Source organism: Acipenser ruthenus, chromosome 3 (assembly GCF_902713425.1).
Source record: "Acipenser ruthenus chromosome 3, fAciRut3.2 maternal haplotype, whole genome shotgun sequence".
Lineage (NCBI taxonomy): Eukaryota > Metazoa > Chordata > Actinopteri > Acipenseriformes > Acipenseridae > Acipenser > Acipenser ruthenus.
Genome location: NC_081191.1, coordinates 94907928 through 94928013, shown reverse-complemented (window position 1 = coordinate 94928013; position 20086 = coordinate 94907928). Strand labels below are relative to the sequence as shown.

The following is a 20086-nucleotide window of genomic DNA, read 5'->3' as shown; positions in this document are numbered from 1 at the left end:
AACACCTGGGTACAAGCAAAAAATCAAACACCTGGTGGGAACAAGGCTCTGGACTGCTCAATTCAATAATTAAGGGCATGCTTGGAACAAGATCCTGGATCGGAAAAGACTGAACAGCCTTAGGTCAGTACCACTGTGAGATTCACAAGTCTTCTGGTACAAATACAAACAAAATATTTTAAACCTACCTGCAATTCACCAAATGCACTATTATTTTAAACTACTGCAGAGTAACACCTCAAATCATCTTGTCTATACTTCACCATACACTAGATCAGTGTGCCCAACTCCAGTCCTCAACATCCGGCAGCCTCCTGTCTTTGTCCGACCTGTAGCCTAGATTGTAACCATTTTAACCCACGTCTAGGTCTTAATCAGGTTATTAAATAATACCTATAAAATCCTAGAGGACCACATTTGAGCACTCCTGCACCATATATTAGGAGTAGAAGTTACTGAACATTTCTGCTACTTCATGCTTTGGAAAACTAATAAATATTGTTAGTTCTTTGCAGACAACACACTGAGTACTGTACAGCCCAACTGCAGATGGGAACCTACTTATACGATTAAATGTGATAGTATGATAATGTATGGTAATTATGATTAATCAGATGCCCACTGGCAAATGGAAGTTGCTGGGTATTTTGTCACCTGCATTTTAAATTGCATTTTCCCAATGCCAGCCTGACAGCATCTGACAGCTGGGGGGATCTAATGCTGCATCTGCTCTCCTCTGCCGAAAGATCCGTTAAGAGAAAATGCCCATCATTCCTTTGCTATCTGTGGCTGCCGTAATTACTGGTCTTTGCAAACATTTTGTGAAAACAGCAAACATTCTAAACGAAAGTGCAGTACTAAGTACAAACCTCAAGCTCATTTCTGCAAGGTCCATAACCTGAATAAAATGCAATTTGCTGCAGATTCTCTGCTCAACCTGATTTGCATAAATCACTACAAAAAGCTCTTCCCAGGATGTGTCAATCAACACCTGATGCCTTCCACCCTGTTAGCTGGTAAGAACATTTGCAGCAGATTTGGTAATCTGTTTTCAAATATAGTAATCAGTTTATAGTTTAGCATTGCTGGAGTAATTACTATTTTATTTTTTAAACCACCATTATTGCAAAGCTGTTCTATGATATATGCTCTTGCTTAAGACATATATTTGAAAAGAAAAAAAGCACCTCCAGAATTTATTTGTTCTCCATGGTTGATTTTGCAGGTTGCTTTATGTGCCGACCCATGACTTCACTTGCAAGCAGCATTAACTAAACCCCCCGAAACCCATCAGTGCCTAAAGCTCATATCAAACATTTCCAGTTGTGCATTCGCATATCAATGTTTACAGATTCTCAAACAGTATTTAGCCAGGGCAGTCAATTAATTGCTATAATAATATTTCTTTACAAAAGACACATGCAATCCATATCATATTAGAAAAGAAGCAGCAGCTGCTACTCACTGGAAATCTCTGGGGAACCACAGCAGGCCTGGGCTGGTTTGGCACAGGCATCAAGGGCACTGCAGTGAGAGGGAAGAGCCCATTAGATATCTTTACAGTTCAGCCTTTCCTGCACACAAATATTTTTAATTTCACTGCACATTAATTCCGTGCTTTTTTATTTATTTTTTTCTATTTTTATTTTTTTTTTTAAAAGGAGGGGAGAGGGGTTCGGGGTGGTCAAAATAGAAGCAAACATGTTTTAACTGCACAAATTAATAATTAAATACTAACATACAAACACTGAGCTTGGATGGGTTAATAACATTTTTACATAAAGGGAATGTATGTCCAAATAAAGAACAAAATAGGTGTGATCACTTTGAACTGCTAAAATGCATCAGCGAATGTCTACAAACCGATAGAAAAGGCTGGTTTTGTTTTACGGCTTTACCTTTAGGTTTATATTAATTGAAGGAAGGAATAATAAAATGAGAAAAATCCTCCCCCTTTCAGTCATTACTGCAGGTACAATACAACAATACAGCTTTTCTGCCCTGTAGGAACCCCCCCGCCCCTAACCCTAACCCCATCGCATTTCTACCCAGACAGACACTTTAGTGGTGAAAGGTTCACAACTGATGACACTGTTAAAGTCTGTTCCATAACCCACACAGAAAGACTGTCAGACAGACTGATAATCTCAACACTGGTCCCAACCAAGTTTAATTAAAAATAAACAGTTCTCTAGACATGTATAATCTCTGGGGCAAAATACGTTAGGATAAAAATTGATGTACTTCAGATGTGATCAGAAGATACAGGTCGACTTACACATTGGTCATAATCGACACGACTCATTAAAAGAATAAACTATCCCACCTTGCGCAGGAGAGGAAACCGGGCCTCTGAAGTGTGGGTTGATATGAATGTTCTTGGGCTGCTGTGGAGAATGTGCAGGTGAGGACCCTTCTGCCTGTGGACGAATGAGTGCTCCTTGTGGAGAGGACGACTGGTGGTACGGATGGGATGGTATCAGAGGCTGAGGGGACTGTCTCTGCTGGCCCTGCTCCTGGAAATGCCCTCTTGGAGATTGCTGGTGGTGTAGCTGTTGATGGTGCAGCTGCTGATAGTGGGTCATCCTAGAGGTTGGGTGCTATTTAGAAAATAAATTATAAAATAAAAATCAGCAGGTACAATCATTCCATAAATCACTGGTTTATCTCATTTCCCTCAAGCCTGTCTGGTCATTTCTTTTCATAGCGATATCTAATGGTATATATTTACATCTGTCACATGTTACTGACATTTCTGTGTAAAGAGGAAGTAGCTTTTCTTTTTGCAATTACTCAAATATTGTGTTGAATTCAATTTTGATATGCTCTGTGTGAAGGGTGGCAGTTGTTGTTACATACTAAGCACAATATTTGACTAATTGCTCTACAAACAACTAAAAAAATTCAATTGCTAGCTAGGAATTCGAAGGTAGTACTAAATCTTCGAAGTTTCATTAGGCGGCATTCATGCACTGTGTTTTTTTTTTTCTCTTAACAGAAACCGTTTGACAATATGTGAATACTATAAATCACACATTAAATGTCACACACATACAAAATTCGATCTTTTGATTTGTATAAAGCATATAACTTAAACAAAAGTTGAATGCAAACTGTGCATGCGACTCGATGTATCTCTGGGATCAATTGACAAGCTTAAGTTCATATTATTAGTAGTAGTAGTAAAATGTGACTGATACCCTGCTTGGAACAGTGACTGTTAAATAAAGCTTTCTTTTGCACAAGTCAGCTGTAGTTCTTTTACTGGCCGCAAAAAAGGTGCTACTGCAATGCAAGCTTACAGTACGTATCGCAAGCAGCAACAATTATGTGTACATAAACAACATGTATTTTTTATTTAAATTACAAAAACATGACTAAAGAAAGGAAAGAAGACAATAAATATACTATGCTATGATATATATATATATATATATATATATATATATATATATATATATATATATATATATATAGGGAAAATAGTTTTTAATGTATAGATGAGCAAAAGCCAGCTCTGGTATGGTACACCCAGGAAATGACTTTCTTCTGAGCTGTCTGTGTGTATTATTAAGCTCGACTCCAGATGAGACCATGCAACACAGAACAGAACAGGTCAACTGAAGACAGCAGCTAATAAATGTCTGTGAGTCAGACAGGTCGTATCTACTCGTCTCAAAGAGCAGAAGACAAGACAAGCAAGCAAAGTTCCTGCATAATGCTTTCTTTTAGTCTTGCCATTTCAAAATGACGTTCCGAAGACCCATCTGACATCAAGACGGTTTTTATGTCAGTTGTTTATTTATTTATTTATTTATTTTATATATATATATATATATATATATATATATATATATATATATATATATTTTTTTTTTTTGAAGAGGCTACGAGATATGAGGATACAAGTCCCTTCACTGTAATCTATCGAACCCGTCACGGGGGCCCAGGCCACCAGATTTGAACATGTACAAACAGACACTTCAGCATTTAAGTATGATGATAATTCCTTAGGAAAATGATCATTTGTTGAAACTCCCTCCTTTTAAAGTATGCAAAAACTCATTACTATTAAGGCAATATATATTGATACCGAACCGAATTTTTTTTTTTTTTTAATTTTATTTTGTACAATGAAAAAGTATTTACAGTTCTTAGCACAAAGCCAGAGGGCATTTTCAGGAGCTCACCGCACACTTTTCTGCATGTAAACGGTTCATACTAATATCCTTTAATTTGTATATAGTAACAAATCCAAAGTTATGACAGGACCTACCTGACTGATTCTGACAGCCCAGAGTATGGTGCACGGTGTTGTTGCTACTAGCACTGCAGGCAAATGCAAACTCAGCCTGCGTTCACTAGCTTATACCTTTTGTTAAAAAAATGCACCTTAAGAAGTGAAAAGCTGAAGTTGGATTTTTTTTTAAAAAATAAAAAAATCGGAGTGTACATCTGTTAAATTACTCCATGTAGACCTAGTAAAAATCAAATCATGGTGATAAACTGACTAAAACAGCCAAATGCAAAAATATTGAGAGAAAACACATGTATTGAAATTTGTTTAGGTTTGTCCGATCGCTTTGTTGTCTATCGGCATATTGATTGAATTCAAGTGTAGGTGACTTACCCAGACGTACTGTATAAATACCACACGAGCTGCAGTTCTACTCAGACGTGATTTGCAACTTACAACTGACCGTAGCAACAATGGGGGTAGCAAGAAATTAATACATAAAAAAGCTTTGTGTCTATTAATACATTATTGTATTCTTTCTACACTGTGTCTAATTGTATAAAACATTGGTATGAGTGACGCAGTAGCACTGTGAGCTTATTTGTCACAGTTAAAACATGTGCAATAATGATATGTTCAGATGCCTTGCATTTCATTTCGGTTTTACTGAAAACCGATTGGAGGTCAAAAAAAGTTGATAAAAAAAAAAATCATAACCGACCTGAGACCCTAATCTATTTGTTACAAAACAAAAAAATCGAATTTGAAAAAGTAACATGATTTTCTGAGAGTTTTGTCTATGATTGACCACAAATCAAAGAAAGCACTTGATCTTTGAGTAATGCTGATCTCTCAGGATAAAGTATTTTCCGAAAATTTAACATAACTATTTAAAAATGAATCCATATAATGCCACCCTCGCCTGCCGTCGAGAACTTAAAAACCACAATAAATGTTTCTGTGTGAGCAAGAATCCCTTTTTCTAGTGAACAAAATGCCTCCAAAATGGATTTCTCTCAGTTTACAAAAACTCCCTTCAAAGGCATTGGGAAGTGCATGAACAGTCCAAATAAACGGATTATATGCTCCAATAGATTTTTAATAATAATAAAAAATGGCACAATAAACTAAATCCTGGGCAAAGTACAAATTTAATTTCATGTAATGCTTCCTGAATGGACTACTGCCAAGTTATTTAGTATAATCCATATATCAACATGGATAAGAGGGCCAAAGACCTTGTTTAATTGACTTTTTCAAAAGCAAACTAACACTACTGTTCCAAGAGGACATGCCAAGAGAAGGACAAAAGCAGACTGACAAAATGTAATCGTGCAATCAAACAGCAGCCTATATTAAAGGCAAATATCACCGAGGATATCCATGGTAGGTTTTAGCATTAAACTGCATAATTATTTTTACATTTTGTATATCCTTAGAAACACTCGCATAACAAGTAAATGATGCAATAAATAGGAAATGCACTCCTTTAACTCGAAAATAAAAAATTTAAAGCATGAGCCATGACTAATCACATACGGAAAGCAATAAATCAAGATACACATTTTTCAAAGAACATTTGCACTTCAGAAACCACGATTCAGAAAATTTGTTAGAGCGATACATGTTTTTTTTTTTTTTTTACCTGCAAAGACATTGGCATGGTCATCAATGGAGGCCTCTGCTCATTCATTCTTCCTCTGCCCCCAGCATCTCTCCTGAAATCTCCATGCTCATAGCCAGGGAAAGGTCCTCTCCCTCTCCCCCTTCCCCATCCCCCAAAGCGACCCTGCTTGCGCTGACGCTCTTTTTCTTCAAAGTCCATCAGTGTTGCTTTAGCTTCTTCAGAAAGCTCTGAAATTCAAACCAAACAGGGTAACGATTAGACACAACATGTGGCAGGCAGTCTTTAAAAAGACAAACTAACATTCATGTATGTATGGTGGTTATTTAACAAAGAAAAAAAAAACAATTTCTATAAGTATTTTTTTTTTATATACATATATACTTAAATTGCCTGTAGGTGGCGTAAAATACCTGTATAGCAACCACATACATTTAACATCTATATCTTTATTCTTTTTTGCAGTGACAAAGGTAAACTGAAATATAATGATTTGGGTAAAAAAAATAAAGAAGCCTTCTGTACTCAAACCATGTCCAGCAAGCTCTTCTCCACACACACTGAATCAGCAATTATTTCCCCTGCACTAAATGTCAAGATTAATTTTACTACCCCAGAAACAGAATGGTTTCAGATGACACCTTTAATCAGTAAGTAAGAAGTGCTTTCTTCCAATAGAAATAAGCTGTCACACAAGGTCACCAAAATGTGACAAAATGGAAATTGCATTTGTAACTTTAGCTGAAATGTCAATTGGCTTGTTAAATGTTTTCCTTCAGCTATTTCAAGATTTCACACTTGGGAGATGTAATACTTTAACAGACATGTCTTTTTTTCTTTTCTTTCTTTTTATTAGCAAGATAATTCCTTTTGCATTATTTTGTAACTGAAGTTCATTTACAAAAGTAAGATTTTATTTTGTTGTTTCTCTTATTCCCCTGTAACATGCCTCATATGTTAGTTTCTGACTCATGCTGTGTCACTATTGGTGTAGCCGTTTTAGTCTTATTGTAACAAATAAAAAATGACATGGGGGAAAAAAAAACATGTTCCATGAAAACAGCACACACACAGCAATGCCAGGGCAGATTAAAACAACACAAAGATATTGTGCAAAAAAGTATTTCACAATAAAACTGTAGTTGACTTAAAGCTATATTTCACTTTAAAACTGCAATTTAATACTCATTAAAACAAACCAGTGAACTGCTTTTGCCCTGACTTTAAACTATTTGTCTTAATTTTCCATACCCAAGGTTTCTGGAATGTTCCTTCTTTTACTGGCTGCGTCGGACAGTCGTATGACTGTTGCATCTTTTCGTTCAGTTTTAAACCGGAGTCGACAGGACTCCTCGTCTTCATCTTCTTCCTCATCAGATTCCTCCTTGGCCTCTACCTCCTGTTCCGTTTCGTTCTCCACCTGACAAGGCATTGTATATTGAAACATAGACATGAGCTGCAAAAAAGCTACAAGTACAACTTTACAGCAACTGTGATGTTGGGCATCAAGCAATTACCAAACTTCTAAATATGTTAAAGTTAAAACATGTCTAATCATAAAGTTGTATGGTTTAGGAAAATAAACAGATTCCTACACCCCTAGAAACTAATGACATGGTGTTGCATTCTTTTTTATATATATATATATATAGCTATTAATACCCATAGTTCTATATGAACCTTTCAGAAACCAGCTGCTTTCCACTGTGACGTGGAAAGACACAACACATCATCCTTGAGTCCTCAGCAACTGTTACTATTTTGACCTCCCAGAATTCACTTACTGACCCCCTAATTTAGAGGCAAGGGGTCATAACTGACATACTTGTTTAAGTTCGACATAACCCATGCAAACATGGGACATTTCATACCAGAAATGTACCATATGCAACCCTGATCGCTCCAATCATTAAATCAAGCATGGAAAAGCAATGTAAAACTTGTTACCACTCAACTGCATGGGCAACAAAAGTTTACACTCTACTTACTACTTCCCTCCCTCCCAAATTAGCAGAGTATATCTGATGTCAGTATTATTAATTATATATATATATATATATATATATATATATATATATATAAAACTCTGCTTAGCTTAACAAGCTACCTGTTCAGTCTACATAGATGCTATTGACTGTATTAGATTTGTAACAGTTAAAAATAAAAAAGCTGAAATTAGATTTAAATGTTAAGTGAATTTCACAGCTTGCTCTGTGGTAACATTCAATGATTACAACAAAAAGCAGCAAAGTACAAAAATGTGCTGGAGATGGTAAATCCTCACAGTAGTAATAACACTTCCTAAGAGCCTACCTCTTCAGGTTCAATGCCCCTCTCCTGAGCAGCAACGTGCGTCTCCTGCTCTTCAGCTTCCCCTTCCACCTCCAGGACTGTCTGCTGACCACTGTAAGACTGGGAGTAGTCATCATCCTAGAAACAGAAACACACAGTACTTACTGGAGCTGCAAGAAATAAGTTCTAGAATGACATGATGGTTAGAACTTCAAACTAAATCCAATTTGCAATCATATAAGGGTCATTCCAGCTCAGGTAGACCAAATTCTGTGGCGATGTTTCCTCTATTTGTGCTTGAGGATACATGTGAAGTGTGACAAATAACGAACAGAGGTGTACAGCGGCAGGGATAGAAATAAGACTCCTTACATGTACATGCTTGAACACCCCCAGTGTACAGGTAACAAGCTCAGGTGTGTCTCATTAAACTCATAGTAAAACCAGGAATGGATCCAACTGCAATGCAATGAGAGTCTTATTTCCATCACTGAGCCGTGATGAGGGATGTATGTTACTGAAACACTTGTTCTTTCCCATAATTGAGATACAGTGAGATTTGTCATTATATATACACAAAACCAATACTGTAGTTCATAGATGTTGAAAATCTGCCACAAACAGTGTACACAAAGAATTCAACAAGTGCATTGGAAATATATTATCCCAGTTACAGATGTAAACATAAATTAAGACCTATCGGTACAATAAAAAAATAGATCAACACGAACTACATGAATTACAGTATCTTATTCTCATCTGCAAGAATACACATCTCCGGTTACACAAAGGTATACAGATAATGTTGTGTTTATCACTTTCTGCATGAAAAACCTGTAACATTTGAGTTTAAGAGAACAACCTACTGTAGATAGACAAAAGGAACATAGGTTTTAATGGACATTTTTTTAAATTGTATCTGTGTATCTGTATATAATATATATATATATATATATATATATATATATATATATATATATATATATATATATATATATATATATATATATATACACATATACACACACACACACACACAAACACACATATATATATATATATATATATATATATATATATATATATATATATATGATTTTTGAAGGTCAAGAGTTAGGGCATTAGGACAAAGTAAGGTGCCACACACACGAGATGCAATTACCATGCTAATACTGTTCAATGAAAGGCAAATAAGAGTAACACCAATGCAGTAAGGGTACACTCCTCCCCGTAGGAAAAATGGCTTAATCCCTTAAACTGTGCCAGATATTACCACTAAATACCAGTAAACAGAAACGTTAAGCCTCAGCACTTGGGTGCCCTTGTAAACAGAGCCATTACACACAACAGATACTTTTTAAAATTACTTAAGCAGTTTTGTTCATTGGTGGTGAAAAGGTCAAATGCTTATCTTTAAATAGCAAAAGGAAGGAATACATCTTTGTCAAAAGTGGTCTTGGCATTATTTCTTATGTAATGAGAAATGGACCATACCCGATATCCCATCTACATCTATGAGTTAATCTCTTTATTCAGCTTGTTATGTGGTTTAAAAAAAACTGAATGAATGGAGAAAAGCATCAATCATTTCAGCAATATTAAAACCTTAAAGATGTCTTTAAAAGAGGTCAATAATCTTTTCACCTTTGCAGGACTTTATCAGATATTGTCTAAAGCCCAGATAAAAGCCTTTGCATTAACCACCTCTGACAATGGCAGCCTATCTCCACCACACAAAGCAGCTCTTTTTTTCAGCAGGATACAGCCCTCAAGGTCACAATCCATGCAGGCTCTGAGCCGACAGAAGAGTATTACCTACCACCAAACAAGCTGTCAACAGAAAGTTTGTCAGAGCGCAGATAAAAAACTGGCAGAGATTGATAATGGATCTAATTTTCCCCCCTCCCATGGGACAGAAATAGATTTGAAGTCAGCCCTAAACCTAGGCAGGAAAGCAATGTTATCTTTGGAGACACAATAGAGAGGACTTACTTGAAATTCATCATCTAGAGGGTCATTGATTTCAATGTCTAACACTTCATCGTTGTACATTTCTTCCTCCGCCTGTTCTCCTGTGTATTCCATGTGGTCTCCTGCCAGCTCTGTGTCATTGGCTTCGTACTGATCTGCATACTCTTCCGCTCCTTCTAACCCCTCTCCACCTTCATAGTCTTCAACACCCACATTTTCATCGAAGCTTTCTCTGTAGTCTGCTTCATCCAAAGACTGGTCGTGATCGCTTTTTGTAACGTCAAATGATGTAACCAGACCATCTGTAACATTGAGGCTAATGGCAACACCCTGGGCACTGTACAACACAACAAACAAACAAACAAACAATTACTCTCACAGAAGCATGAGCATTATGAAATATTCAACCCCAATGTAGTATCACATTTATTATAATTATTTTACAAGCTATAATTTTATTATAAATTGGCATCGATAGACGACTCATGTAAACATTTGTCTAAATGTATTCATTTTCATTTTAATACACCACCCATATCTGAAAACCAGCAGCCTTTCTATGGTGAAAGATGATGAAAGATGATCTAATAAGCAGCAAAACTGAGCTTTAAAGGGTTTACTCCCAAGGCTTAAAGGAGAAGTCTCATTTGGAATATTTAAGATTAATTACAAAAATGTACAACATACGCGTTTGCAATAAGAAATAAAATATCTGCAATCCATGCTTCCTATTACATATCCGCATATTGTGACTGCTGTTCTGCAGGTACCTGGCATGTAGTGCCCCTGACCTTTCACATTACATGCAGAATGACATGGCAGTGCAGCTGCAGCAAGACTGTGGTCTAGTTTACCATCCCGCTCTCCAATATGGCAGGGGGTGTACTCGAATGCACTACAACTTCATTTTCCAGTAGTCTGGGAAGAAGCCCACAGCTCTTATGGCAGTGAGCCAGGACTCAAGGCCTGTACAAATGTTTGTACAAACTGAAAATGCAAGGGAGTGCCAAGAGACATATATATATGCCTAGAATTCAGGTACAATGTATACGTGTACCTCATGTTCTGATCTTCATCATCACTTTGAAGAAGGTCATCATTCAACTCTTCATCAGAAAAGTCAGATGGATTCTAAAAAAAAAAAAGGGTTACATGAAGCTACCAAAAATAAATAAATTATAGATAGATAGATAGTTAGATCATTAGATAGATAGATAGACAGATAGACAAAACTACTTCCTTATACATTGCTTATTCAAGCACAATTACTGTGACAGGCACCCAAGTGTCTCACTCACCTGCAATATACAGAGTGAACCACTTAAATGATTTGGTGATAATCAGGAAAATCATGGCAAAGACCCAAACTGGTTAAACCAAGCTTTACATCTTGCTCATTAAGTCACACTTGTACATGCTAATTCACAATCACAACTTTATCATTATTTTTTGTACTGTATCATCACCTAGATTAGTTTTTCTAAACCAGTTTAGTTTTTCTAAGAGTTGTATAGCCAATAATGTTTTAACACGGTTATATGTTTCACTCTGATATAGTAACTGCATTGTTTTGATCATTTAACACTCCTGAAAATTGGATCGATTTCAAACCCTGGGCAGGGGATTCACTGCATTAGTTTGCACATCTCAGAAGCACTGGCCTATTATTAAATCATTTCTCCATTAACTAACATTAGTCTTAATTAGCGTGTGGCTAGGTTTGATTTAATTAGCATTTTTGGTATTTTTTTAATATAAATGAATATTTACTGAACGCAGATAACCTTGTTACATTCTTGCACCTTTTGATTATTTTATTTTTTTGTCATTGTTACTTTAAGACACTTCACTGTTTGCTTAAAAATATTCCACAATAGTCTTCAATGAAGTATATGTACCACAATCTATTTTATCATTAACGTGTAATCAAGTCAAGTTGTCAGAGTCACAAGGTTTCATTTTAAAATATAGTACTTGATGTAGAATCACTAAAAGATATGGAATAAAAATGATTATCTAACATACCTCTGGATACACAGATCATAAACAATGCCTGGGGTTCAGCATTCAATTCCTACTTTATTATTTTTTTAAGTTATTAATCAAACGGGTACAAAATCACATAAAAGATTCACGTTAAGAGTACTGTACTAAAACTGTATAATGTCAGGAAGGTAATATATTGCAAGAAGCACATGATAATGTAAGGGCGAGGTTAAAAAGATACACAGACATTAGGGTTTCATGTCAACATGGATAACACAAGCAGCAGCGACAGCAGCAGTGACAGCAATGAATTTCATTCTGACCACATCAGATTAAGCATTGGCACATCAAACTGTCATACAGGTCAGCAGAAGATAACACAGAATTGTGCTGTTTACAAATTACTGAAAATAAATGCAGACAAATGCATTTCAATTGGGACTCAAGCACTTTCACTGTTTGGGATTTTAAATCTTATTCCAAAGACAAAAAGAATGACTACATTGTAAGGGTTTCTACAAACCATCTTATTTTATCAGTACTAGGAGTGTTAACAGTTATTCAGACGTTAAACATTTAGAATTTTGTTTGATCTGTGTTAGAAATATATATGTTAATATAGATGCTGGCCTTCGTGTTTATACAGTAGTTACTGTACAGTGTAAGGGATAGGTCTGTGCTGGTATTCATTTTCCAAGTAATTGCCTTTAACATACTGGATATTAGATAAAACAGAATAAAAAAAACACTTCACGCATGAATTATAAAACACAAAACAAAAATCTCCCTCGTTTACACAATTACTGAGTACCAATCTGACAATGTGATTTAGGCCCTGTCCACACTATGCCTTTAAACCGGCTTAAAAGTGCTAAATACGGTTTGTGTCCACACTAGGCAGCGTTTAATACCGTACTCGAGAACCAGACTCGAGCTCACCTCAGGAGGTAGTCTCGAGTCCGGTTCTAAATTAGATCGCATCAGGTAGTGTGGTTTGTCAGAAGTGTGGACGCTGTACTACTGAACTATATTTTTTGTGTATCCTCCAATATCCCAAAATGCTTTGTAGTATGTTTGGCGAAATACTGGCGCCTGAAGGACTTGCTATCAGTGTACACTCCACAATGGGTATTAATTTTTATGCTTATAAAAAAAAAAAAAACTGTCAGGGCATCTGTTAAACTAGTGGGGAAAATAACAAAAGCACGTTAAATTACTTCAAAAATGAAATGCGAGTTAAAAGTAGGATCGGGGATCAATAATTCATGTAATTTGTCAGCTCTGTTTAAAACAAAATTAAGGGGAACAGAATTAGGCGCAGGGAAGATATGAATGTAAAAACAAAGATTGTTTTGTAATTAACAGCATCAGAATCAGCTCAATTTGTTTAAAGGGAAGTTACTTGATTAAAAATAAAGCCCCCAAACTTCAAGCCCTATTTGTGTGTGTTCGGATTTACTTTTTCCAAAATACTTGTTTCATTTCTTTTTAGCAATATACACCTCTATTAATATGAAGCATAACACATTATTTTAAAATAAAACACAGTGCATGGTGGGATACTATTGTATTAATTTCCATTGTTCATTGCGCTGCTAGGAACAGTAACGCATTAAGCCCGACTAAACATGAAATGGTACTTCAGTATGGCCGCTTTGAGCTGGATTAATAAGAAGGTTTCGAGTATGGTTCTCGAGATTGGTTATGTAGTGTGGACAGGGCCTTAATATAGAACCAGTCATGAACAAACTAACATTTACATTTTTTATAATTCCTTGCCTTAATAGATAAGTTTACGATTTCAATTCCAAAGTAAACTTGTAGGCTTTTTTTTTAATGCAATGGGGTCTGTTCAAATAAATAAATTAAGACACTAACATACACTGTTGAGTAACTGGATTCCCATAACCTTGGGTCTCATAACAACAATAATAAACTTTTAAATATGTAGCGTCCCTGCTGTCCATATGGTGCATATTTCAATAGGGTTTTTGACTAAAACCCTTTGTAGAAAATATCGGCTCTAGTGACGTTTTCTTGTCAAATAAATAAATAAATAAATAAATAAATAAATAAATAAATAAATACAAATTTAAAAAGGCCAGGTATAACTACTCTTAAAGTAGTAGATGTGTCACAAAGTGATACTGTAGTAGCAAGCAGGTTAAGAGAAGAGGATCTGGAGTCCACACAGCACAAACAGCCTTGCCTGGACTGCAGCTGCTGCAGGCAAAGACACTGCCAGCTGGGGGCAGAGAAGGCTTTACTGAAAAGGCAGAACCTGACTGTATTCCCCTGCTCCCAACACCACTGGTAAATGTTAGATCTTTGAGCACCATCACATAGGCTGACGAATGAATTGCACAGCAACGTACCTTTTTAGTAGAAAGCCAATCATCATCAAGCAAATCGTATTCAAGATCACTGTAAAAATAAAAATAGACACGACAATTAGAACTGTAACATCAAGTTTCTTTTTACACAAATACTTGTCACCTGCTACAAAAAAAAACCAAAAAACCAAAAAAACTAATGGATTTAATTGACTAGTCTTTTTAATCCTTTCATCTGAGTTGGGACATTAAATCAATTATTACAACAACAACAACTGAAAGCTAACATGTGGACAATTACTTGGTAGTTTTGTTAGATACAGGGGTTATGTCCTGTCATAAATGTAATCAAAGTTTATGATGCTGCCAAAGTTAAACTTTGAAGTTGTTATGGCAGTGCCTTCATTTCGATTTTAATCTTGGTCTCAAAAACATTTTGGACATTGTCAAGTAATCATTCCCCGAATTTCGGTCTTTTTCCGTAACAAAGCATCACTAAACTGTCAAATAACTAGACAGGCACTGATTTGTGCTCTACTGTTAATACTTGAAAATTGAAATTAATTTGACAGCCTTTTGCGTCTGGAGCCAAGCGACACCTTGCTCCCTAATAATAGGTATAGCCTACAAGTCCCATGTTGAATTAATCATTAGGATTCCTCTAATTGGTATGAGACAAGTTTAGTTTATATATACGTTTTTGACGTGCACAGATGCTTAAAATAGTTTTGAATGATTTCATGTTTTCAGTGCAGGTTATAGATAGCGAGCAGTAGACATTATGATCACTGGCTGACAGACCTGACTTTGCCGTCTTAAACTGTGATGATGATCCTAAACTAAGGTACTGTCGATCTGAAGAGATTTGATGTATCTCCTCCCCCCCCCGGAAAAAAGCCATTAAGGCCACTGTTGAATTTAAACATGCAGGCACATAGGTCGAATTTTAACGTGTTGTTTTCCATCATGAAATAAACTGAGATGATCAACAATAACCTGCTCTAATTATGCTAAATAATTGATGTTAATTTACCTGTCCATGTCCTCAGCTCCAGTTCTTCTTCTCCGTGACCTTTCGGCCCCTGGCTTGTCAAACTGATCAAACTCATCATCTGTAAAACAGATAGAGTAATCTGTTTTCAGACACTTGTCTTTCAGGATCACCAACATAACATTTTTGCATGCAGCATGCACAGTGAACCTGAATTAACTTTTGACTGCTTAAGACAAGAGGCAGCTCAGATTCACTTGTACTGAAAAAATAATCTGTTTTGTGGTTCCCCTTATGTTCCCACTCCAAACTTTTTGGAAACATGTTGATTATGCATGTGTGAATAACTTAAACAATAATACCAGCAAGTATTACAAACCTTACATTATGTCTCAAACCAAAAAACAAGGCCACTTTAGCGAGCACTTTGGATAAAACCAGCACTATCGATTGACTGGTTTGGGTGACTGCTGAGGTTTATAAGTAAAACAACATCTAAAGAATTCTCAAACTTTGGTAAATTAAATTGTTCATGTCCTGTAATTTGTGTGTATATATATATATATATATATATATATATATATATATATATATATATATATATATATATATATATATATACACACACATACAAATTACAGAACATGAACAATTTCATTTATTTATATATATATATATATATATATATATATATATATATATATATATATATATATACACAGTGCCTTGCAAAAGTATTCAGACCCCTGACCAATTCTCTCTATTCTCTATTACTGAATTACAAATGGTACATTGAAATTTCATTCTGTTTGCTATTTTATTTTTAAAGTTTTTTATTTTTCTTAAAAATATTTCCCAACATAAAACCAATGTCACCTTACAATAATTGATTTTGAGTTTCAGTGTTTTAAAATAAAATATCAAACAGAACGAAATTTCAATGTACCATTTGTAATTCAGTAATATGAGAGAATTGGTCAGGGGTCTGAATACTTTTGCAAGGCACTGTATATATATATATATATATATATATATATATATATATATATATATATAATGGCCGCAGTGCCCTTTCAGCTACAGCAACCAGAGAGACACCTGTATTAAGAATTGTTTGGATCCAAACAATAATAAGATTACGTTGCACCAATTCCACACTTGTCAATATTTATGACTGCGCTATGACGTCGGTCTGTAAAATGAAAAAAAAAAACATGCATAAACTGAAGTGCGAGAGGGACGAGATAGGAATCTGATCGAACACAAATGCCTGGAAGCTCAGAGGTGCTGTATTCACACCAGCAGAATACGGGAACCACGGGTTCATGCAGCAGTTGTGATGGTGATCAAACATGTACAAGGGCAGCAGTGTGGAGTAGTGGTTAAGGCTCTGGACTCTTGACTGGAGGGTCGCGGGTTCAATCCCAGGTGGGGGACACTGCTGCTGTACCCCTGAGCAAGGTACTTTACCTAGACTGCTCCAGTAAAAACCCAACTGTATAAATGGGTAACTGTATGTAAAAATAATGCGATATCTTGTAACAATTGTAAGTAGCCCTGGCTAAGAGTATCTGCTCAGAAAAAAATAATGAGTACATTTGCTTTAAATTAAATGTTGCATTCAATTATTATTTTTTTCTTAATAAGAACGAAAAACAAAAACACATGTGCCATTAACAGTATTATAATGAAGGACTGAAACGCAGCAAGGTCAATTAAACAAAAAAAAGTTCAAAGGTTACCGTGTCAAGCTGAAAAAAGTTCTCTTTGTTAACTCTAATAAACCAATGATGTCTTTCGCACTCAAATCGTTGGGTGCCTAAATAAAGTTAACACTAACAGACTGCATCATGTGTTGCATCTTTAGCAGCGCATCTATCCTATGTATATTCGGTTACAAAGAAGCAGGCACGCTAATTTAAGATGTTACAATACTGAAACAGTAAACATAGCGAGTTTTGTACTAAAGCAAGGTCAGCTGTTGCAGGGAAAACAGAGTTTATTTCTCAAACCGAATATTGATAACGGTGACAGCAAAACGCAAATCCTTGGGACTGTAATTAGGAAGTGTACTCCTGAAAAAAACAAAATGTACTGCAGCGTACTTGACTGCAGTAGAAAAACTGCCATTCTGTGTTTACTGTGGTGTATTTAATTTAGTAAATAACAGAACAGACTCACTGAAACTTGATTTTTTACTGAAACAATAAATGGTTAAATGTACAGTAAAAAAAATAATAATAATAAGAGCTGGCTGTGTTACATGCTCTCAGACTAGGACTCCACTACACTGAGCATGCGAGCTGCAGCATGCCATTTCCCATACAACTGGACACAATTAGAGGTGCAGTCACCAATTGCCTACACAACCCTTGCAAAATATCTCAAATATAAAATGCAGAGTTCACTGCAGTCATCAGCTGCATAGATTACCTATTCAACAAGTGAGTAAAATACTAACATAAGCTACTGTTTTAGTATCATTTTAGTGTCTTAAGTTGTTATATGTTAAGCAGTTGAATATGGTAGCAAGGTAACAACCAACTTGCTCTTAAATTCACACCCAACAGTTGTATTTGGCGACCAATTTTTTTTTTTGGACTTGGGAGCCATTGGCTTCTAGAAAAAAAGTTAGTCTGGAGCTCTGTCTAGGCTGCTGATTGACAAAACAAAATAAATAGTTATCATTAAGTTAAACATACATACATACGTACTCTTTCCACAGTAGTATTTCTATAGCTTCAATCTGTAAATAGAGCAACTAGTTGATGGCTAGATTTGAAAAGCCTGTACAGTATTACTGAGGAATGAGTTGCACTGTATGAAAAACAAACCAGAGATGGAAATAAGACTCCTATTGCACAGCAGTTTCTCTCATTCCAGGTTTTACTACGAGCTTGATTAGTCACAGTGCATAGGTAACAAGCTCAAGTGCATCTTATTAGGCTCCTAGTAAAGCCAGGAAAGGATCAAACTGCTATGCAATGGGAGTCTTATGTACATCTCTGCAAACGCTGTTTTTTTTGGAACATTAATGTACATTTGGGACCAGGTATCAAGTGTCAAAATCCACATTATTAAAAAATGTGCAAAAAACTTCCATTAGACCACAAGCAACAAGAAGGGTCCATTCGGGCTCTAAAAAAATAAGATTAACTTTCAAGCAGTCCGGCTGCAACCAGCAAATACAAAAATACACGAGTCAAAATCGAGTAGGATACTGTAATCCTCACAATATGCCTATTAGTTACACTGTGGTGGGCTGTACAGAACGCAGCACTAGCAATGCACGCGTACAGTAGCTAAACTAAACCCAACATGCAAATATTATACATAGTGTACATCGCTTAAGTTTTACGTTGAACAACATTCAAACTATTAAACGATCATAAGCTACGAATGCCCGAAAGACAATGCTAACTGAGCTCAGTTGTCTGCTGAACGCTAGGCCTTGACCCTGCTTGTTTGAGACCGTCGCCACTCGGGTCATTCGTTTAATGTCTTCACCTTTGTTTACATATGATATTGTATTGAAATATTACCCATACCTTTTGCACTCGCAGCCATTTTTACTGGAGGGCGTCTTAAACACCAGAGTACATTAAAATGACATCTGAACAGTAAGGAAAACAAAAACCAGTCGTATTCGAAGCTTTGTGTATATTGTTCTACTGCAGTTTTAAAATAATCTAAACATGGCCGATAGCTGCTAGCAGCGGTGTATTCTGGGAGAGGGGAAGGTGCGTTACAGTCTGTCGAGCGTGCGCAGTTCTTGGGAAGGGGGGTTGGCTAGTTCACGACAATCCAGACTTGTTTAAGATGGGTGTTTTATTAGTTCAGTGAAGAGCTGTTCAATTAAGCAATGAAATATCCGGTACGAGGCTCGACTGCTGAGTTCAATATTTAAAAGCAATGTTAGGAAAAAGGTCCTGGACTGAATAGATTGAAATGAAAGAGCGCCAACATAATCTAACACAGTGGTACTCAACTGAGAACTGGCGTTGAAGAACATTATATTTACCATAACATTTAACAGGAGCATAAGCATTGTAGACAACATATATCTTAAACGTTCCGTTTTATTAAATGCAATCCATTAATATTTAAACAGTTCACAATGGCAAGCTGTTTTAACATTTAATCCTCATATATGTAACCGGGGTCTGAGGCAAGATAGGTAATTGATCCTGCTCCGAGTAATTTTAAATGAACTATTTATTATTATTATTATTATTATTATTATTATTATTATTATTATTTATTAGCAGACGCCCTTATCCAGGGCGACTTACAATTGTTACAAGATATCACATTATACATTATTTCACATTATACAGATATCACATTATTATTTATTTATTTATTTATTTATTTATTTACATACAATTACCCATTTATACAGTTGGGTTTTTACTGGAGCAATCTAGGTAAAGTACCTTGCTCAGGGGTACAGCAGCAGTGTCCCCCACCTGGGATTGAACCCACGACCCTCCAGGCAAGAGTCCAGAGCCCTTACCACTACTCCACACTGCTGCCCTTGTACATGTTTGATCACCATTAGTACCAGGTAGTGTGGTTATTTGAATAGAGGTTGATTTGCTATTTGATTGGTTTCTACACAATTTAGTTGTTTCTTTTCCCACCCAGTTGTT

The 20086-nt window shown here is 35.9% G+C and overlaps 1 protein-coding gene across 2 annotated transcripts in view; it reads right to left on the bottom strand.

The window, feature by feature from the left end:
• Positions 1–19204, bottom strand: part of LOC117435712 (RNA-binding protein 33) — a 59004-nt gene extending 39800 nt beyond the window's left edge. For both annotated transcript variants that reach the window (XM_034059082.3, XM_059019101.1), the window contains exons 1-10: positions 18983–19204; positions 15477–15555; positions 14486–14534; positions 11182–11255; positions 10146–10461; positions 8175–8291; positions 7113–7281; positions 5883–6091; positions 2327–2600; positions 1466–1524 (exon numbers count right to left, since the gene is read on the bottom strand). In XM_034059082.3, coding sequence (XP_033914973.3) covers positions 1466–1524; positions 2327–2600; positions 5883–6091; positions 7113–7281; positions 8175–8291; positions 10146–10461; positions 11182–11255; positions 14486–14534; positions 15477–15555; positions 18983–19001 — 1365 coding nt within the window. In that variant the 5' untranslated portion in view covers positions 19002–19204. The remainder of the gene's footprint in view (positions 1–1465; positions 1525–2326; positions 2601–5882; positions 6092–7112; positions 7282–8174; positions 8292–10145; positions 10462–11181; positions 11256–14485; positions 14535–15476; positions 15556–18982) is intronic.
• Positions 19205–20086: the final 882 nt, after the last annotated feature.